Consider the following 18,409-nt stretch of genomic DNA (forward strand, 5'->3'; position numbering starts at 1 on the left):
TCGAGGCTGTGGTGGCCGGGAGCGACCACTGCACTCCAGTCTGGGCGACAGAGTGAGACTCCAACTCAAAAAAACCAAAAAACAAAAAACAAAACAACCAAAAAAACCCCCAAATAAACAAACAAACAAAAACATAATAACTTGAAGGATTTAGACTAACTCATAAAACTAAACTTTTTGTGGATTACAGACAGTTGGACATCACCAACTTTATATAGTTCACTTATAAAAGAAAATGAAGGATTAGATAAAACAGCAGCAATAAGAAAATCCATGGAATTGTCAAAACCAGTTTATATTATAGACTCAAACAAAAAAGTAAAAAGTGTAAATATTAAAGCCATAAAACTAGTTGATAAATGGTATATATTGCCAAACCGTACTATTCAAAGTGATCCTTGTAATGGCAGCATCAGCATCTACTGGGAAAATTGTAAAAATGTAAACCATTGGGCCCTGACACAGACTTGATAAATAATCATTGCTGAGATGTAGGCCAGTGATACTTGTTTCACCAGGACTTCTGGGTGACTTTAATGCATGTTAAAAGATGAGAACCACTGAATTAGACCACATTTGATATATACAGCTAAATAATTAGTATATTAAAATAAGCATACATTCACAACAACATCAAAACCAGGAGAGCACTGCACAATAGCATACCAGGATTAATTTTCATCACAACTTTCTTCCTGGAAGGTTTGCAGATGCTGTTGAAATCCAAATATATGTGATAAAAAGGTTTCATTGATAAAGACTGCAAATTTTCATCTGCCACTGAGCCAATAATTTCTATCACCTGCTTCACTTTAAAGAATCCAACTTGATGTGGAATAAATGAACACATTACATGCTATAAAAAAGAAGAGGAAAAGTTACCTGTATTGTGTTGTTAGGATAAAAAGACTAAAAGCAAATTCAATAGGACAGTTCTTACAACTTCAAGAAAAGTTATTCATCATGGAGAAATAAAAGTACTTCAAAAGCATGCAACATTGGCAAATTAATATATACATTACTGGAAAATTACTTAAGAAATATTAAGAACATAGTCCTGAAGCACTTCCAGAATAGTGAATTAAAGACTTACAAAAACCTACTTTTCCACATAAGGAAGGAGACCATTGTCAAAATGAACTTCTTTCAGTTATTCAGATATTTGGAAATTACTTAGAAGCTTACACAAATCCAAAGAGTATTTATTTAAGGAAAAATGGCTGAATCGCTGAAGGAATCAATGACTTTGTGACATTTTTATTTGCTGTAATCCCATTCTCCTAAATTCAGCTTTGTGGTCTTCTTGGGGGAAAAAATGCTCTACAACTGTGGAAGCTGTGAAAATCATTACCCTGTAGTCACTGGAGGGAAAAGAATGAGTTTGAAGCTCTCTAAAAACCTCATTCCAAGAGAAATGTATATATTTATTCTGTCTGGCAGCTGACTGAAAAGCCTGTTGTGAGGGCATGTATTTATCTGCCATGATTCAAAGCTTATTCTGTGTGAATAACCCTCTTCTTAGAGTTTTGTTCGTGTGTGTGCACGCGCGCACGCATGTGTGTGCCATATATATATACCATTTACATTTTCTCATTATTTATTTTCCTAATCCTTTTAAATAGTTAATCTTACATTTAACATCTTTACTTAAAAGGGTCTAGTTCAGATCCATATCAACTTAGTTTTCATAATTTTCATAATATACAAAACATTATACTATGTGTGTGTGTGTATGTATGCAGCAATCGTTGAATATCACAATAACTTGAGGTAACATTACCATTTAAGACTAAAAAAAGATAATCATAGATAGATAAACAGGCAGATAGATACATAGACACAAGGATAATTAAAAAAATACTTGAGAACAAGATATTCTTATGGTATTTGAAAAACTCTGACATATTCCTGAAAACTGAGATTTCCACACATGTATATGCCCAGGAAAGACATAATAAAGTTCTAATCTCTCATCTGTGACTTACTTTGACGCTGTCTACAATAAGGAATTTGAGGCTAGAAAGAGTTGTAAACTACTTGACAAAAGACTGAAGACATATTCCCACATATTTACACAGAGGATCTTGACATAGGCAGTGAGACTTATTGGTTCAAGGAATTTAAAGGAACTGCTGTCCAATCATTAGCTGAACACTAAATTAACTGAGCAGAGACTTGATTGGTTGTACACAATAAAGAAAACAATCTTTACAGAATTTGTCTAGAAACTCACTAAATAAAACAACCAAAAATTTTTAAAATACTGAGATTTTTATTTCCATAGTTATCAGATTATATTACTTAAAATGCCCAGTTTTTAACAGCAACAAAAATTGTGACACCCGAATAATCAGGAAAGCATGTCATCAATACCTAGAAATGATGTGTTCAATAAAAAAAGTCCCTGAGGAAACACAAATGTTGGACTTATTAGACAAACATGATAAGTCAACCATTATAAATACATTCAAAGAACTAAAATAAAATAAGTCTAAAGAAGTAATGGGAATATATAAACGTGTTTCACAAAAAGACAATTTCAACGAAGTATGGAAATTACATAGAAGAACAAATAAATATTCTAAAATTGAAAGTGAAGTATCTAAAGTTAAAAATTTACCAAAAGGAATTAGTTACAGGTTTAAATTAGCAGAAAAATATTCAGTGAAATTGAAGACAAGGCATTTGCAATTATCCAGACTGAAGAAGATAAATAAAGATGAAAAAAATGATCAGCATCTCAGAGACTTTTGGGACACCATCAAGCATAGTAACACATGTAGCTTCTAAAGGAAAAGGTTTTTAAAAGCAGGAAAAATATTTGAATAAATAATTAACGAAAAGTTAAAAAACTTGATGAAAACAATCTGCATATAAAAGAAGCGCAACAAAACCCAAGCAGGATAAATTAAAGAGATCCATACATAAAAATATGAAAGCCAAATTATCAGAAAACTATGACCAAGAGAGAATTTTGGAAACAGTAAGAAAAAGTTACTCATCACATGCAAAGGATTCTTAAAAACTCAACAGCAACATCTCATTGGAAACACTGGAAACAAGAAAGCATAGTAAAGGCATATTTAAATGCTGAAAAAAAAAGTGTCGACTGAAAATTTTATAACTAGCAAAATTATCATTCAAAACTGAAATCTAAATTAAGACATTTCCAGAAACGCATAAATGAAGAGAATGTATCACTAGAAGAACTGCATTTGAAAAGTATAGAGAGTCCTTCAGAAAGAAATAAAAGGGCACTTGGCAGTAACTCAAATTCAGACAAGGAAGTTAAGAGCATAGGTAAAGGTAACTGCTTAAATAGATAAACATAAAAGACAATTTACATATATTTTTGTTCGCAATGGTTTCCTGCTCTTTTTTAATTTAAAGAGCAATGTATAAAGAAGTAATTATTTAAGAGTGCTGATGAGCTTTAAAAAATAAGTATTTATAATTTATATTATAATAATAGCACAAAGAGGAGACAAGGAACAGAGTTACACTGAAGCAAAGTTTTTGTATACTATATAAATAAAGTTGCTATTGATCTGAACTAGGCCTTTTTAAGTAAAGATATTGAATGTAACTCCCAACATTCTTAGTGGTGAAGGCAAACAACCACTAAGAAGATTAAATATTTTAAAAGTTTAGTGAAGAGAATAATGAGGGAATTAAAATGGTATATTATAAAATATCTTTTTAACACAAAATAAAACAGTATTAAAATAATAGAGAACAAAGATATAAAGTTATAGAAAATATATAGAAAAATAGCAGACTTAAATCCTACATTACCACTAGTTACAGTAAATGTAAATAGACTTTGTTTTACATTTAATTCCCCCTCAGCTTTATTAAGGTATAATTAGCAAATAATAATTGTACATATTCATAGTATATAACATATTTTGATTTAATCTAAAATGATTAAATTAAGCTAAATACCATGTCTATATTTTTTGGGAAGAGAAGACATTTAAGATCTACCTTCTTAGCAATATTCGATTATACATTATTATTAACTATAGTCATCATGTTGCACAATAGATCTTCAGAACATATTTTTTCTGTCTCACTAAAACTTTATACCTATTGACCAACATCTTCCCATCCTCCACTCCTTGCCTCTAACAATTACAATTTTACTCTCTGTTTCTGTAAGTTCAACTTTGTTAGATACCACACATAAGTGAGATCATGTAATGTTTTTTTCTGTGCATATTTCATTTAGCATAACAACCTCAAGTTTGTAAAGACAATCTATGAAAAACATACAGCTAACATTATACGTAATGATGAATGACTAATGACTTCCCCTTAGATCAGGGACAAGACAAGATATCCTCTTTTGCCACTTTTACATAACATTGTACAAGGGTTCTATCTAACGCAATTAGGCAAGAAAATAAATAAATAAAATGATTCCAGATGGAAAAGAAAGATGTAAAACAACATGATCTTGTATCCTAAAGAATCCACCAACAAACCACCAGAACTACAAAATGAGTGTAGCAAGTTTGTACATTGCAAGGTCAATATGCAAAAAACAATTGCAATTATATACAAAAGCAATGAATAATCATATTTCCCAATTTCAAAAATTACTAGAAAGCTATAATAATTGACACATTGTGGTACAGGCATAGGATAAACCTAGATATACAAAATAATTCTGCAATAACTTGCCTTCTATATGAAAAAAATAAAATATGGTGTATACATATAAAATAGAAAATGACTCGGCCTAAAAAAGAAGAAACTCCTGTCAGTGACAAAGAGGATTAGTCTAAAAAAATTATGTAAAGTGGAATAATTCAGGCACAGAAAGGCAAATACTGCATAATTACTGCATCATCTCACTTATATGCAAAACTTTAAAAAGTTGAGATCATAGAAGCAGATTAGAATGGTGTTTACCAGGGTTTGAAGGGTGAGGGGATTAGGAAGATGTTGGTCGAAGGACATAAAATTCCAATTAGGCATAAAAATAAATTCAAGAAGTCTATTTTAAATAATGTTTACTATAATTAAAAACAATTTATTGAATTCTTGAAGATCACTGAGAGTAGATTTTAAGTGTTCTCACCACACAAAAAAAGTGACAAGAATGTGAGGTAATGTATATGTTAACTACCTTGATTTAACCACTGCACAGTGTATACATACTTTGAAACATCATGTACAACATGAATATATACAATTTTTGGCAATTCTAAAAATTAAATATATAAATTTAAAAAATTAACTAAAGGTCAACTATACAAAATATATCATGTTGTTCATCTAAAAAATATACAATAAAATTAAATTTCAAAATAGTAAAAAAGCGAATTTGGATGTCTAAATTATGTGATGTACAAAAATAACTCAAAATAGAAAATAGATTTAAAAGTTAGAGCTAAAATTCTAATAGAAAAACATAGTAACAAAATTGAATGCCCTTAGATAGTCTATTATTGCTTAGATGTGATACTGAAAGCACAAGAAACCAAAGAAGAATAGATAAAGTGGACTGAATCAACATTAAATGCTTTTATGCTTCAAAAGAGATGATCAATAAAATAAGAAGACAATCTAGAGAACAGAATAAAATATTTGCAATTTATGCACCTGATAAATATTTAGATATGACTTGGATTCAGAATATATAAAAAATTCTTACAGCTCAACAACAAAAGACAACCCAAGTAAAAATTGGTAAAAAAAATGTTATGTCTCCTATTTTTGCAATGACATATTACAAACATTTTATTGACTAAACTCAAATTTCTTATCTTATACTTGTGTTGACTAGAATCCTGGCACAGGTCTAGATGGATGAAAATCAAGGTATTGGCAGGACTATATATTTTTCAGAAGTCTTAGGGTATTATATGCCTTCTGCTTTTTCCAGCTTCGAGACCATGCCATTCCTTGGCATATGACTCCCTTTCAATCTTTAAAGCCAGAACTTAATGAATAGGGAAGTCTTTCTCACATCACATCACTTTGATACTGACGGTTATTCTGTTCCTTCATTTCCACTTATAAGGACCCTTGTAATTACATTGGGCTCACTCCAATAGTTCAGGGTAATCTCCCTAGTTTATGGGCAGTTGATTATCTATTTTAATTCCAACTGAAACCTGAATTCTCCTTAACCATGCAACATCACATGTTCATAACACTAGGGATTAAGATAAAAATATTTTATGAAACCATTATTCAACCTATCACAGATATGAATAAACATTTTTCCAAAGAAGATATACAAATGGACAATAAGCACATAAAATTATTCATTATAATTAGTTACTGGGAAGATGTATATAAAAAACCACAGGGACATGACACTTTGCGCCCACTGGGGTGGCCATAATAAAGAAGGACATTAATGCGTGTGGTCCAGGGTATGGAGAAATTGAACGGTTCATTTATTGCTGACAGGAATATAAAATGGGGCAGTCACTTTGGAAAACAGTATGACAGTTTCTCAAAAAGTTAAACATACAATTTTTATATGACTTCAACAATTCCACCATTAGGTATATTTCAAGAATGTTAAAAATCCGTCCTTCAAAGGACTTTGGCAAAGTCTCTGGGTATAAAATAAATGTGCAAAAGACAGTCACACTTCTATACACCAACAATAAACAAACACAAACCCAAATAAAAAGCACAATCCCATTCACAATAGCCACAGAGAAAATGAAATACGTTGGCATCTTCCTCACCAGAGAAGTGAAAGACCTTTACAACGAAAACTACAAAACACCGTTCAAAGAAATCAAAGATGACACAAACAAATGGAAAAATATTGCATGCTCATGGATTGGGAGAGTCAACATTGTTAAGATGTCCACCCTACCCAAAGCAATCTACAGATTTAACGCAATACCCAATAAATTACCAGCAGCATTCTTCTCAGACCTGGCAATGACAATACAGGAATCCAAATGGAAACATAAACAACCACGAATAGCCAAAACAATCCTCAACAACAACAACAAAAAAGTGGGAGGTATCACACTCCCAGACTTTAAACTTTATTATAAAGCTACAATAACCAAAACAATCCGGTATTGGTACAAGAACAGACTTATAGACCCATGGAACAGGATAGAGATTCCAGAAGCAAAATCTCAATTTCTCAAGCAATTCATCTTCGACAAAGCCTCCACCATCAACCACTGGGAGAAGAGAATCTATTCAGTAAATAATGGTGGGAAAACTGGCTGACCACATGCAGAAGACCCCTACCTATCACCATACACAAAAATCAACTCTAAATGGGTCAAAGACCTAAACGTAAAACCTTAGACTATGAGAACCTTAGAAAATGCTGGACACATCCTTATGGAAACTGAAACTGGCAACCAATTCCTAATCAAAACCCCAAGGGCCCATGCCATAAGAGATAAACTGGCAAGCTTCTGTAAAGCCAAAGAAACCATTGAGAGAGCAGGAAGACAGCCCACAGACTGGGAAAAAGTATTTGCCAACCGTATATCTGACAAAGGCCGAACATCTAGGATCTACAAGGAACTCGCGCTAAAAAGAAAAAAAAAAAAACAGTTCCATTACAAAGTGGGCAAAAGATATGAATAGAATGACACATGAAAAGATATAAATAGAGTGACATACAAAATGACATATCTCAAAAGAAGACAAAAGAACAGCCAACAGATACATGAAAAAATGTTCAGCCTCACTAGTCACTAAAGAAATGCAAATCAAAACCACACTGAGATACCATCTAACTCCAGTCAGGATGACCATCATCAATAACTCAAAAAACAACAGGTGCTGGAGAGGATGTGGAGAAAAGGGAACACTTCTATAATGTTGGTGGGGATGTAAACTAGTATAGCCTCTGTGGAAAATAGTGTGGAGATTCCTAAAAGATCTAAAAATCGACCTTCCATACGACCCTGCAATCCGCCATCTGGGAATAGACTTGGAAGAACTCAAATCACTCTATGAAAAGGATACCTCCACACACACATTTATTGCAGCATTATTTACAATAGCAAAAACATGGAACCAATCGTGCTACCCATCGAAAGAGGAGTGGATTTTAAAAATGTGGTACATATACATGATGGAATATTATGAAGCCATAAAGAAGGACAAAATTGTGAACTTTGCAGCAACTTGGAGGAACTTTAGAGGCTACAATACTGAGTGGTCTATCACAGAAACAAAGAACCAAGTATCACATATTCTCACTGATAAGCGGAACTTGAACAACTATTGTAATACTATAAGAAAGGGATTGGCAGTAGTGGAAAACTGCCGGGGGGGGGGGGGGTGGTGGCACCTAATCAACAAGGGTACCTGAATAATGGACATTTGTATACCTAACCCTAAATTGTGCCTCATATATTTAAAATAAAAATTTATATTAAAAAATGTCCTCACAAAAACGTGTACATGATTTTTTTATACCAGCATTATTCATAATAGACAGAAGGTAGAAACAATCCAAATGTCCCTCAACTAATACAAGGAAAACAAAAGGTGGTAAATCGTACAAAGAAATATAATTTGGCTATAAAAAAGAATGATGCATACTACAAAGTAGGTGAGCTTTGGAAATATTATTCTAAATGAAATAGGTCAGACACAAAAGACCACATATAAATATAATATTTACATAAAATATCCAGATATGGAGAACCTATAGACAGAGAAAAGATTAGTGCTTGCCACAGGCTGATAAATGACAAGTGGAGTGACTGCTAATGGCCATAAGATTTCTTTTTGAGGTGAGGAGAATGTTGTGAAATTTGATAGTGCTGAATTGTATACCTTAAACGTGTGAATTTTATGGTATGTGAATTACTAGTCAATAAAACTTATTTAAAAAAGAATAACCCTACCACACTTATAAATGGCCAAAGTCTGACCAATCTGTACAGATCACAGTTCTCCATGTCCACACACTTCTTACATGAACATTTTTACTAATTTGAAAATTAATGCTGGAGAAATCCAGAAATATAGAGGAATGAAGATAATATTAAGGACTTGACTATCAGTTATGTTTTAAAGATTTATACATTACTAAAGAAAAATGATTGAGTTGGTAGGTTTAAGAGACTTGGATGAAAGGAAGTCTAGGAAACAATTGAAAATAAGGCTTCTAGTATAATGTGATTAACATTTGCTGTTATTCTATGAAGACTGACTAAATCTCTCCAAATTTGAAGGGAGGGAGGTCATACTAATGAAGCAGTAAAAGTTACAATTAGAAGTTGCATTTGTAAAAGCATATATACATTAGTTTCTATTGCAATTAGAAGGAAACATCCATCAATAACTTTATGAACCACATCACTGCAGTGGAGGAAAGATGATAACATAAGACACTGAGGAGAAAATGACAGCACAGTAAACTTTTTCAGTAAATTGCCAAACAGAAAATACTTCATACTTCATGGGGCATACAATGTTCTCACATCTACTCAACTGTTTTTGTAGCATGAAAATAGCCTTAAAAAATAGGTGAACAAATAAGAGTGACTATGTTCCAGTAACATTATTTAACCAAAACAAGCATCAGGCCATATTTGACCTGTGGACCATAGTCTGCCAATGTCTGGTTTAGAAGATCCAGGAGAGTTATCAGCGTAACAATTGAAAGAAAAACAGCCCCTAACATCCAGAAGCTGGCCTAGTGCTCACAGGTGTGCCTTGGTATTCTATTTTTTTCTGTTTTTCACCAGCAGTGTAAGTTTCAAGTCAGGTAAATAATATCATTTTTGATTTAAAAATTCTACTCAAACTTCAGGGTCTGGTTCGTATGTTACTCTTTTTTCCTTTTTTTTTTTTTTTGAGTTGGAGTCTCACTCTGTTGCCCAGACTGGAGTGCAGTGGCCGCTCCCGGCCACCGCAGCCTCGACCTGCTGGGCTCTGGCGATCCTTCCGCCTCAGCCTTCCGAGTGGCCAGAATTACAGGCGCACGCTACCACGCCCGGCTAATTTTTTGATTTATTGTAGAGATGAGGTCTCGCCTGCCCAGGCGGGTCTCGAACCCGTGGGCTCAGGCAATTCACTCACCTCAGTCTCCCAAAGGCGCGGGATTACAGGCTGAGCCACCGAGCCCGGCTCGCATGTTACTCTTATGAAAACCTTTCTTCCTGGCTGGAAGTAATAATTCTGTTCTCTGAAGTTTTATATTGCCTTGTTACAGCTTTCTTTATACATATTTTACATTACTTGTTAGCCATATCTGTTTGTGTATATGTCTTGTACTTCCATACTGCGTTAAAAATATCCTAGAGACAGTAACTGTATTTTTCACTTCTTTAAATCCCCTATAGGGTCAAATGCTTTCCTTGGCACATGACAAACACTAAACAAATAATTATGAATTCTATGAGTTCCAATATAAAAGTATTCATAACTAGGCAAACAAGAGATGTAACTGATAAACACTGGCAGAACAAATGTTTTTAATCATCTGCAAAGCATTTTAACAGACTTTAAACTGTTTGTCACAATGTGAAAGCAAATAAAATTTATCTTACCTGGGTACATCCTTCATCAATTTTGCCCCTTTTAGGATCAACTTTAAAATGTGCAGTTTTTTTAAAGTGGTACAACACAGGAAGTGATTTGGATTGATTTTGTATAATACACTGAATCTCTGAACGTTCACCCATGAAACAAGGTGTAAAATTAAGAACTTTTCCTGAATTAAACTGTAATACGACAGGAAGTCCTGTACCTGTCAGTGCTAATTCCACTTTCTGGAACTGATCACCTGTAAAAGCAACAATAGCTGCTGAACATAAACAGAATATATTTTCTAAGTTCAAATAGTATCATCTGAAAAACCTGCTGAAAATGTGTAACTCATTCAATCTTTTCACTAAACAAAATTATTGACTGCCTTTTCTGTACCAGGTACCCTTCTAGCCCTGGAGATATAACAGGATAAAAGAAATAATATTCTTGCTCTAGTGAACTTTATATTCTAGTGAAGTGAAATTAACGATAAACACCCAAATAATGCATATATTTATATAGCATTTCATAGAAGATGCATGTTATTGATAACAGTGAAATAGGGTCAGATAAGTCGAATTCAAAATCTTTGGAATTCTGTTTTATGTAAAAACATCCAGAAAAGAAACACGATAGGAAGACACTTGACCAAATATATAAAGGTAATCTGGAAAAAAAAAAAAAGCGTGAATTGTTTTCAAAGTATATTCCAGGCACAGAGAACATAAACACTCTAAGTCAATAACTTGCTTAGTATGTTCAAAAAGCCTAAGGACCCAAATATGGCAGGGGGAGGTAATAGCAGAATGGTGAGAAATGGTCAGATTTTAGATACATTTTTGAGGGTAGACCTAACAGGATTTACTGGTAGATTGGATACAGAATAAGAAAGTGAATAGGTAATAAAGGATAACTCATAAACTTTTTTGCCTGAGCAACTGAAATGATGGGATTGCTATTTCTTGAAACAAGAGAGTCCTGTTTTGGACATATTAGGTTGAGATGTCTAGTAGATATTCTGGTAGGTAATGTATTTTGGCATGCGGTCGGCAAATCATAATGAATAACAGTATCCTATAACAGGGTGCTGCATTTGCTTACTAATCTCTAGACCTTGTTCTCTGTCTGTTTCCATACATAGATTCTAAGAGAGCTGAAAGTTTGGTAAAGATGGAATGGATCGGCCCGGTTCGGTGGCTCAGCCTGTAATCCCAGCACTTTGGGAGGCCAAAATGAGTGGATAGCCTGAGCCCGAGGGTTCGAGACCCACCTGGGCAACTTGGTGAGACCTCATCTCTACAATATATCAAAAATTAGCCAGGCATGGTAGCGCGCGCCTGTAGTTCCAGCTACTTGGAAGGCTGAGGTGGAAGGATCGCCGGAGCTCAGCGGGTCGAGGCTGCGGTGGCCGGGAGTGTGCCACTGCACTCCTGTCTGGGTGACAGAGTGAGACTCCAACTCAAAAAAAAAAAAAAAAAAAAAAATGGAATGGATCATTTTTCCCCATACCAATCTCTAAGAGAATACCTAAATATACGTAGAAAAAACAGTTTTTAAAAAAATCTTTAAACTGTAGATCGTCATGTTTGTCTAATGTCATTTTTAAAAGTATACAGTCATCTAAATTCTAACTTGGAAAATTATGTAAAGAATTGTGAGGACGAATTATTTCTTAACATGCCGCATATGACAATTTAATTATCCTTGAATATGTTTGCATTTTCATTCCATTGAATAATTATGTGTTAAGTTGTCTCTACAAATATTGATGTTCAAACTTTTGAGTGATTTAAACTGCTACATATTTGATAATTTCGTACTTACTTTTGATAGTTTTATAATTATCATCTCTCAAAAATCCATCTTTGTTTCCTTTGAACTCAAATCTCATAAAGACAGCATAGTCCTGCCTGTGTGAAGGTTCAATATCCTTCTTACCATCAATTATTAGCCTGTAAAAATCACAATAAATTATTTTTAAAGCAAAGTGAAAAAAATGTTTATTTTATCTAAAAATTTTTATTTTATTCTCAAAAGAGAATATTAGCCCAATCTTTAAATTGATACAAACAAATAAAGCTTACAAATAAAAATACAGCTATTTTCCAAAATTACTGCACAGCTAGAGAAACTTGCTAAAAGAAGGCTACAGAATGTAAAGCTCGGAAGGATGAGTTCATGCCAACGTTTGCTAGATGAGAGTAATTTAAATATACTAAGCTGTCAATGTCTAGCTCAAATGCCACTTTCTCTGAAAAGAATTTTTTTTTCCAGGCAGAATCATCTCTAGCTAAGGATGCTGATTAACTTTTTACAACAATCTAGCTTACTCCTGGGTGTAATACAAAAAATCTCTGTTACATATTTGTCTCCCCCAGTGCACTAAGTGCATATTGCCAGCCACATTCTTGCTGTGGACAACAAGTAATTTTAAAGAACAAGATTTGGTAACAGTCAAATTTTATTAGAGAAGTAAAGAAAAGGAAGGATAGAAAGTAGGATCAAAGAGGGAGATGGATTATATCATAGGCCTGCTGTCTTTACCTGCCTTACCGAGAGGTTAGCTCTTCTAATGATAGATATTCAAATACATTCACAAAAGGATAATGTGTAATATTAAATATGAATACAAATGGTGTGTTCAGAATGCATTTACCTAAGACTTCAAATTTTACCCATACCTATTAGTCTATGCTAGACTCTCAAATCAAGTTATTATGCTACCATGAAAAATAATACAGTATTTGGAATTTCAAAGATTGTATATTAAACAGAATCTTATCGATTTACCAAAGACATTCTCTGTATGAAGGTATTATTAATAAGGAGATTTACAAATAGAACAATGACTTGATTTATTAACCTCCTTAAATTAAAGCACACTCAGTCTTCAACAGGCAATTCATATTACCAAGCAACCCTGTTTCACAAAAAGAAATACATTAAACATTGCCCTCTCACAAACATTCCTGCAATTGAATCAGTTGACACACATTGTAACATATCAAGGTGTCACTGATATTGCTATTATATATTTAAAACAACATTTCCAAAAATTATTTTCAAACTAATTAACAAAACTAGGGTTTTTTGGAATTGTGAACAATATACATTGGCTTCAGTGCTAAAAGTCTGTAAAAATTTTATCAAACAAGTCTGGTTGATCTCAGCAGGTTCTACAGGTTTAATACTCATGATAGTTGGCAAAAAGGTTGCCCTGCCAGAAGCACTGCCTCCTCTTTGGGGTCACCTAGAACATCCTACGTGTACTCAATGATTCCTGCAGAGACAAATTAGGTCTTAGCTGCACAGATTGGTTTGAGGCCACACTCCAAAACAATACAAAACTTGTACTTTCACCACCCCATTTGCATAAGATCCAAAGAGGTTTTTAATTTAACATGAAGTATTTAGAACCATATTTAGAATTATTGGAAATATCATTAACTATGTTAGAAACATCTAGAACCATAAAAAGAAAAATTCAATTTGTACCTTCTGGAAAATTTTACTGTGACAGTATTAAAATAAATCTAATTAAAATGTGGTTAATATACTTTTTATTAGTATTTAACATTATAATGAAATTAATTTTTGCTTACTTTGGGCTGAAACAAAATGTAATTACAGTCTTTTGATAAGGCAGTAAAGTCCCTTCATTAGGAACACAGGAGATAAAGTTGGTAATATCTATGTTCTTTATTTTTCTTATGTAGTTGAGATTATTTAAAGCAACATCTGTTCCTTGTTGAATATTTGTACCCTAATATACAATGAAAATAAAAGAGTATTAAGCTAAGACATAAACAAAAAGATTTTTAAGAGGAGGTTATAAAATAATTATTAAAATGTAAGAATATAGGAAATTATTTCTGTCTTCAAAGTAACATTTATACATAAATTTGACCAAAACATATCATAAAATTTGCAGAAATATTGAAAAATTGATGAGAACAGAAATCCCCATAATTAGTCACTGATCTATATCAGAAGCACTTGTCTGGTTTACTTTAGATATATATTATTATAAATGTTAGTCATTCAGTTAAAATTTATCTGAAATTTTGAAGTTATCTTTGGTCAAACATGAAATCAAATCAAATTAATAATTAAAAACTAGTTGGTTATTATTAATCATAATACCTGACTCCCTTATCTCACCATTTACTTACCAATTCTTCTCCTACAGAATCATCATGCATTATGGCCACCCAACTTAAGGGTTCTGGGCTATTATTGTGTATAACTGCACGTTCAATTTTTGATGTTCCAAAGAAAATAGAACCAAAGCGTATGCAGTCCAACCTTTTATTCGAATTCATGTTTAACAATTCAATAATCTGCTCAACCACATGAGCTTTGATAATCAAGTGTATATCAGGACGATCCTGCAAACTCACTCTAAAAAATAAATATGCACATATATTTATATATTTAATTAGAATTCTATATACTTTATATTTCTTCTGAACACTTGTATAAATTGAAATTTTAAAATCACATTATGATTAAAATTCAACAGCCTAAGGGTAGTTCTGTTTGCATACATGCCTGAGGTTACCAGGTCCTTCTGCCTGAATCTACACAGTGGAATGGCATATGTGAAGCCTAATTCACTGTCTACAGGAAACAGCAAAGTAGGAGAACAATCTCATGAATTGATTCCAGAAAGAGTTCAATGGTATATTCATATCACCAATTATTTCTTAAATACTAGAATTAGATGATTTATATGGTTATCTCTAGCTCTAGAAGTGTGAGATTATTTTCTAACTCATCCCACCTCTGAAATCTAATAGCCAGTCTCATTCCCTACAATCTAAAGCATCTCAGCCAAAATCTATGTCTTTTCTGAAATAAGTATCTTCCCATAAATCTTCACTACCCTGATAACTTTCAATTCTCTTTTGGGACTGTTCTCTCATATTTATTCCTCTTTGGCATAAATGCAATCTTCTCAATCTAGTCCCATGAGATACCACAGATAACTGACTACTCCTCAACTGTCACTTAATTCTATTTTACTCTATATCCTATAATGCTGGGTATTGTTTATACCATCTCTTTGCATATCTCTCCTCCTTTAGCATTTTTGACACCATACTTTCCTGCTTTTTCTTTTAATTCACTCAAACCTTACCTTCTCATTTTTCTAAGACTTGGATTTTTTGTAAACTCTGTGAATAGTAGTGTTTCTCTTTTACATTCTACACTCCTTCTCAAATTTATTAGCAACACTTCCCTGTTTCATCCCTTATGCTTTGTTGACCCTGATCCCAATAAAGTTTGAATATTTCTAATCTGAAATCTAAAATGTTTCAAAACCCAAAACTTTTTAAGGACTAACATGAAATTCAAAGGAAATACTCATTGGAACATTTCAGATATTTTATTTTGGGATTAGGGATACTGAACCAGGAAGTATAATGCAAATATTCCAAAATACAAAGTAATTCAAAATTCAAAGCACATCTGGTTCTAAGCTTTTTGGGTAAGTAACACCCTGTACATCTAGATAAAATTTCTTTCTGTACTTACAGACAAGAAAATGTAATAGGCCTTAGCCAGTTCTACCTGGAATCTGAAAAGCAAATTGATTCTAACATGTCAAAACTGAACTTAAAATCTTATCCCACAAAGTTGTTCCACCTCTTATCTTCTTTTTCTACAATCAGTAGCCAAATCTAGTCAAATGAGCCCCCATAACCTATCTCTAATCTTCACACTTCTATCAATCGTCTCAGTTTACCTTAGCTCTAGTCTTTATCTTGCTCTTCTTGCTTTACTATTCTAATTTCTATCAGGCTTTCCACCCCACATTTGTACTCCCGGGTCTGTCTTGCACACTGCCACTAGCATGACTTTTTAAAAATGAAACTAATCAGGACACTCTTGTCTTAAAAGCTTCCTGAGACTTCACAGCCTTCACAATAAAACCTAAGCTTCCATCAAGGTTCACATCTGCTTTGCATGCATTTATGAGTGTGTCCTACAGTAAGAAATGTAGTTTACATTGCAATGTAGGAACACACACACACACACACACACACACACACACATATATTTTGATAGTATTTGATTCATTTTTAAAATGTTGGTGGTGACCCATTATGTTGATTACACATTCCACTAGTGAATTGAGACACGCAGCATTAAAAAAATGTTGGTTGACAAGGCCCTTGATTAGAACATCCCCATTCAATTTTTCTGATCCATCTCAGTACTCTCCACCTTCATCTCTTTGACTCTAAATTGCCACAGATCTCTCAGTGTGTAATATAGTGTTTTTGCCTCTAGAAGTCTGCTGCTTGCTCTGCCTGAAATACCTCCTCTAACCCACTCCTATCACCAACACCCATCTCTCCTACAAATTGCACCACTGCTCTTTGCCTGGCTAATTCTTACTCATCAATAAGTGTTTGGTTCAACTATTACCTTCTTAGTGGAGCCATTTCTTGACCCACTTCATGAAATACAAACTAGAGGATTCTGTTGGGTATAACCATATGCTATCCTCTAGTTCTTCCCATTTTTGAGAGACTGGCTCTTGGCAAATAGCAGAGACTCGATGAATAAATGTTGAATGAAGAAACAAAGATGCTACCATACAATAAAAGGCATACATGAAGGGTGAAAAAAAAAAGTATTTAGATTCATACTAAAATTAAGAACCATAATATACACTCACATTGCCTCTTCATCTACAATTCTTGGGTGGTCTGCACAGAAATTCACTTTGATAACAATCGATGACTTAGAATCCACAATACCACTAGTTGGAGAAATGAGGATGGGTAATCGGCCCTGATATTCTGTCTTAAACATACCTAAGGGAATCAAGAGCAGATGGTTTATATTTGGACCCTTACGATATTGCATTCACACTCTTAGTTGGAAATGGATATATTACAGAGTAGATGGTCTATTCTATCCCAAGAAAAACAGTTTTAAGTCCAGTCATTGAGACCATCTAATAAATATGAGCTTAATATTAGAACTCAACCTTCATCAATACCTAAAATATATTGTCTGCTTACTATGTTCGGACACGTTAAGCACTTCATATATGGTATCCTATATAGTTTTCATAAGGAATCTATGATATAGTTTTAATCATTACCTCTATTTTATAAGTAAGGAAATAGAAATTTAGAAATGTTGATTGATTTGCTCAAAGTCACACAACTAGTGTAGTAGATTAGATTGTTGAACATGATTCTTCAACTTTCCTATACCCATCTTCTTACTCTATAATGTACAAAGTGTGTTCTCCTGCCCCTTGCCTTTAGATTTGATTATGTAATTTACTCTGGCCAATACCATGTGGGTGGAATTGATAGCATGCCAGTTCCAACCCCAATGCACTTCTATCATGAAGAGAGGAAAGTGTTTCTCCTGAGTTGCTGCTGTCCCTTTGGCCTATGTCCTTGAATGAGCAAATGGGTAACAGAGCCACTCAGCTGACCCACAAATCTGCAGTGAGAAACAACAGCCCCAGCTAGCTCAGCTTGAAGCTGAACATCCAGCTGAGCCCAGCCTAGATCAGTCAAGTTCCAATCAATCTGTATGCACATGAGCAATTAAATAAATAATTGCTATCTTAAGGTATTTCGGAATGCTTTGTTACATAGCAATAGTTAATTGCTACAGTTAGTAACTACATAATAAATCTGGGCTTGAGCTCAAGAGTTTGAACCCAACCTGAGCAACATACTGAGTCCTCAGCTCTACAAAAAAATCAAATTAAAAAATTAGCCTGGTGTGATGGTGCGGATGTGTAGTTCTGGCTACTCAGAAGACTGAGGCAGAAGGATCACTTGAACCCAGGAGGTTGAGGCTGTGGCGAGCTGTGATCATGCCACTGCTCTCCAGCCTGAGAGACAGAGACCTTGAATCAATAAATACATACATTCAGCAT

At 33.7% G+C, this 18,409-nt stretch overlaps 1 protein-coding gene across 1 annotated transcript in view; it reads right to left on the bottom strand.

Moving 5' to 3' along the window:
• Window positions 1–18,409, bottom strand: part of CFAP47 (cilia and flagella associated protein 47) — a gene marked incomplete at its 3' end in the record, with an annotated part of 181,213 nt that overhangs the window by 135,378 nt on the left and 27,426 nt on the right. Inside the window, exons 4-9 of the mRNA XM_008058584.2 lie at window positions 17,180–17,318; window positions 14,664–14,892; window positions 14,094–14,254; window positions 12,316–12,443; window positions 10,512–10,747; window positions 667–856 (exon numbers count right to left, since the gene is read on the bottom strand). Of these exons, the coding sequence (XP_008056775.2) occupies window positions 667–856; window positions 10,512–10,747; window positions 12,316–12,443; window positions 14,094–14,254; window positions 14,664–14,892; window positions 17,180–17,318 (1,083 nt within the window). The remainder of the gene's footprint in view (window positions 1–666; window positions 857–10,511; window positions 10,748–12,315; window positions 12,444–14,093; window positions 14,255–14,663; window positions 14,893–17,179; window positions 17,319–18,409) is intronic.

The sequence above is a fragment of the Carlito syrichta genome, unplaced genomic scaffold, assembly GCF_000164805.1.
Source record: "Carlito syrichta isolate Samal-C Ts95f unplaced genomic scaffold, Tarsius_syrichta-2.0.1 Scaffold303456, whole genome shotgun sequence".
NCBI classification, from domain to species: Eukaryota; Metazoa; Chordata; class Mammalia; order Primates; family Tarsiidae; genus Carlito; species Carlito syrichta.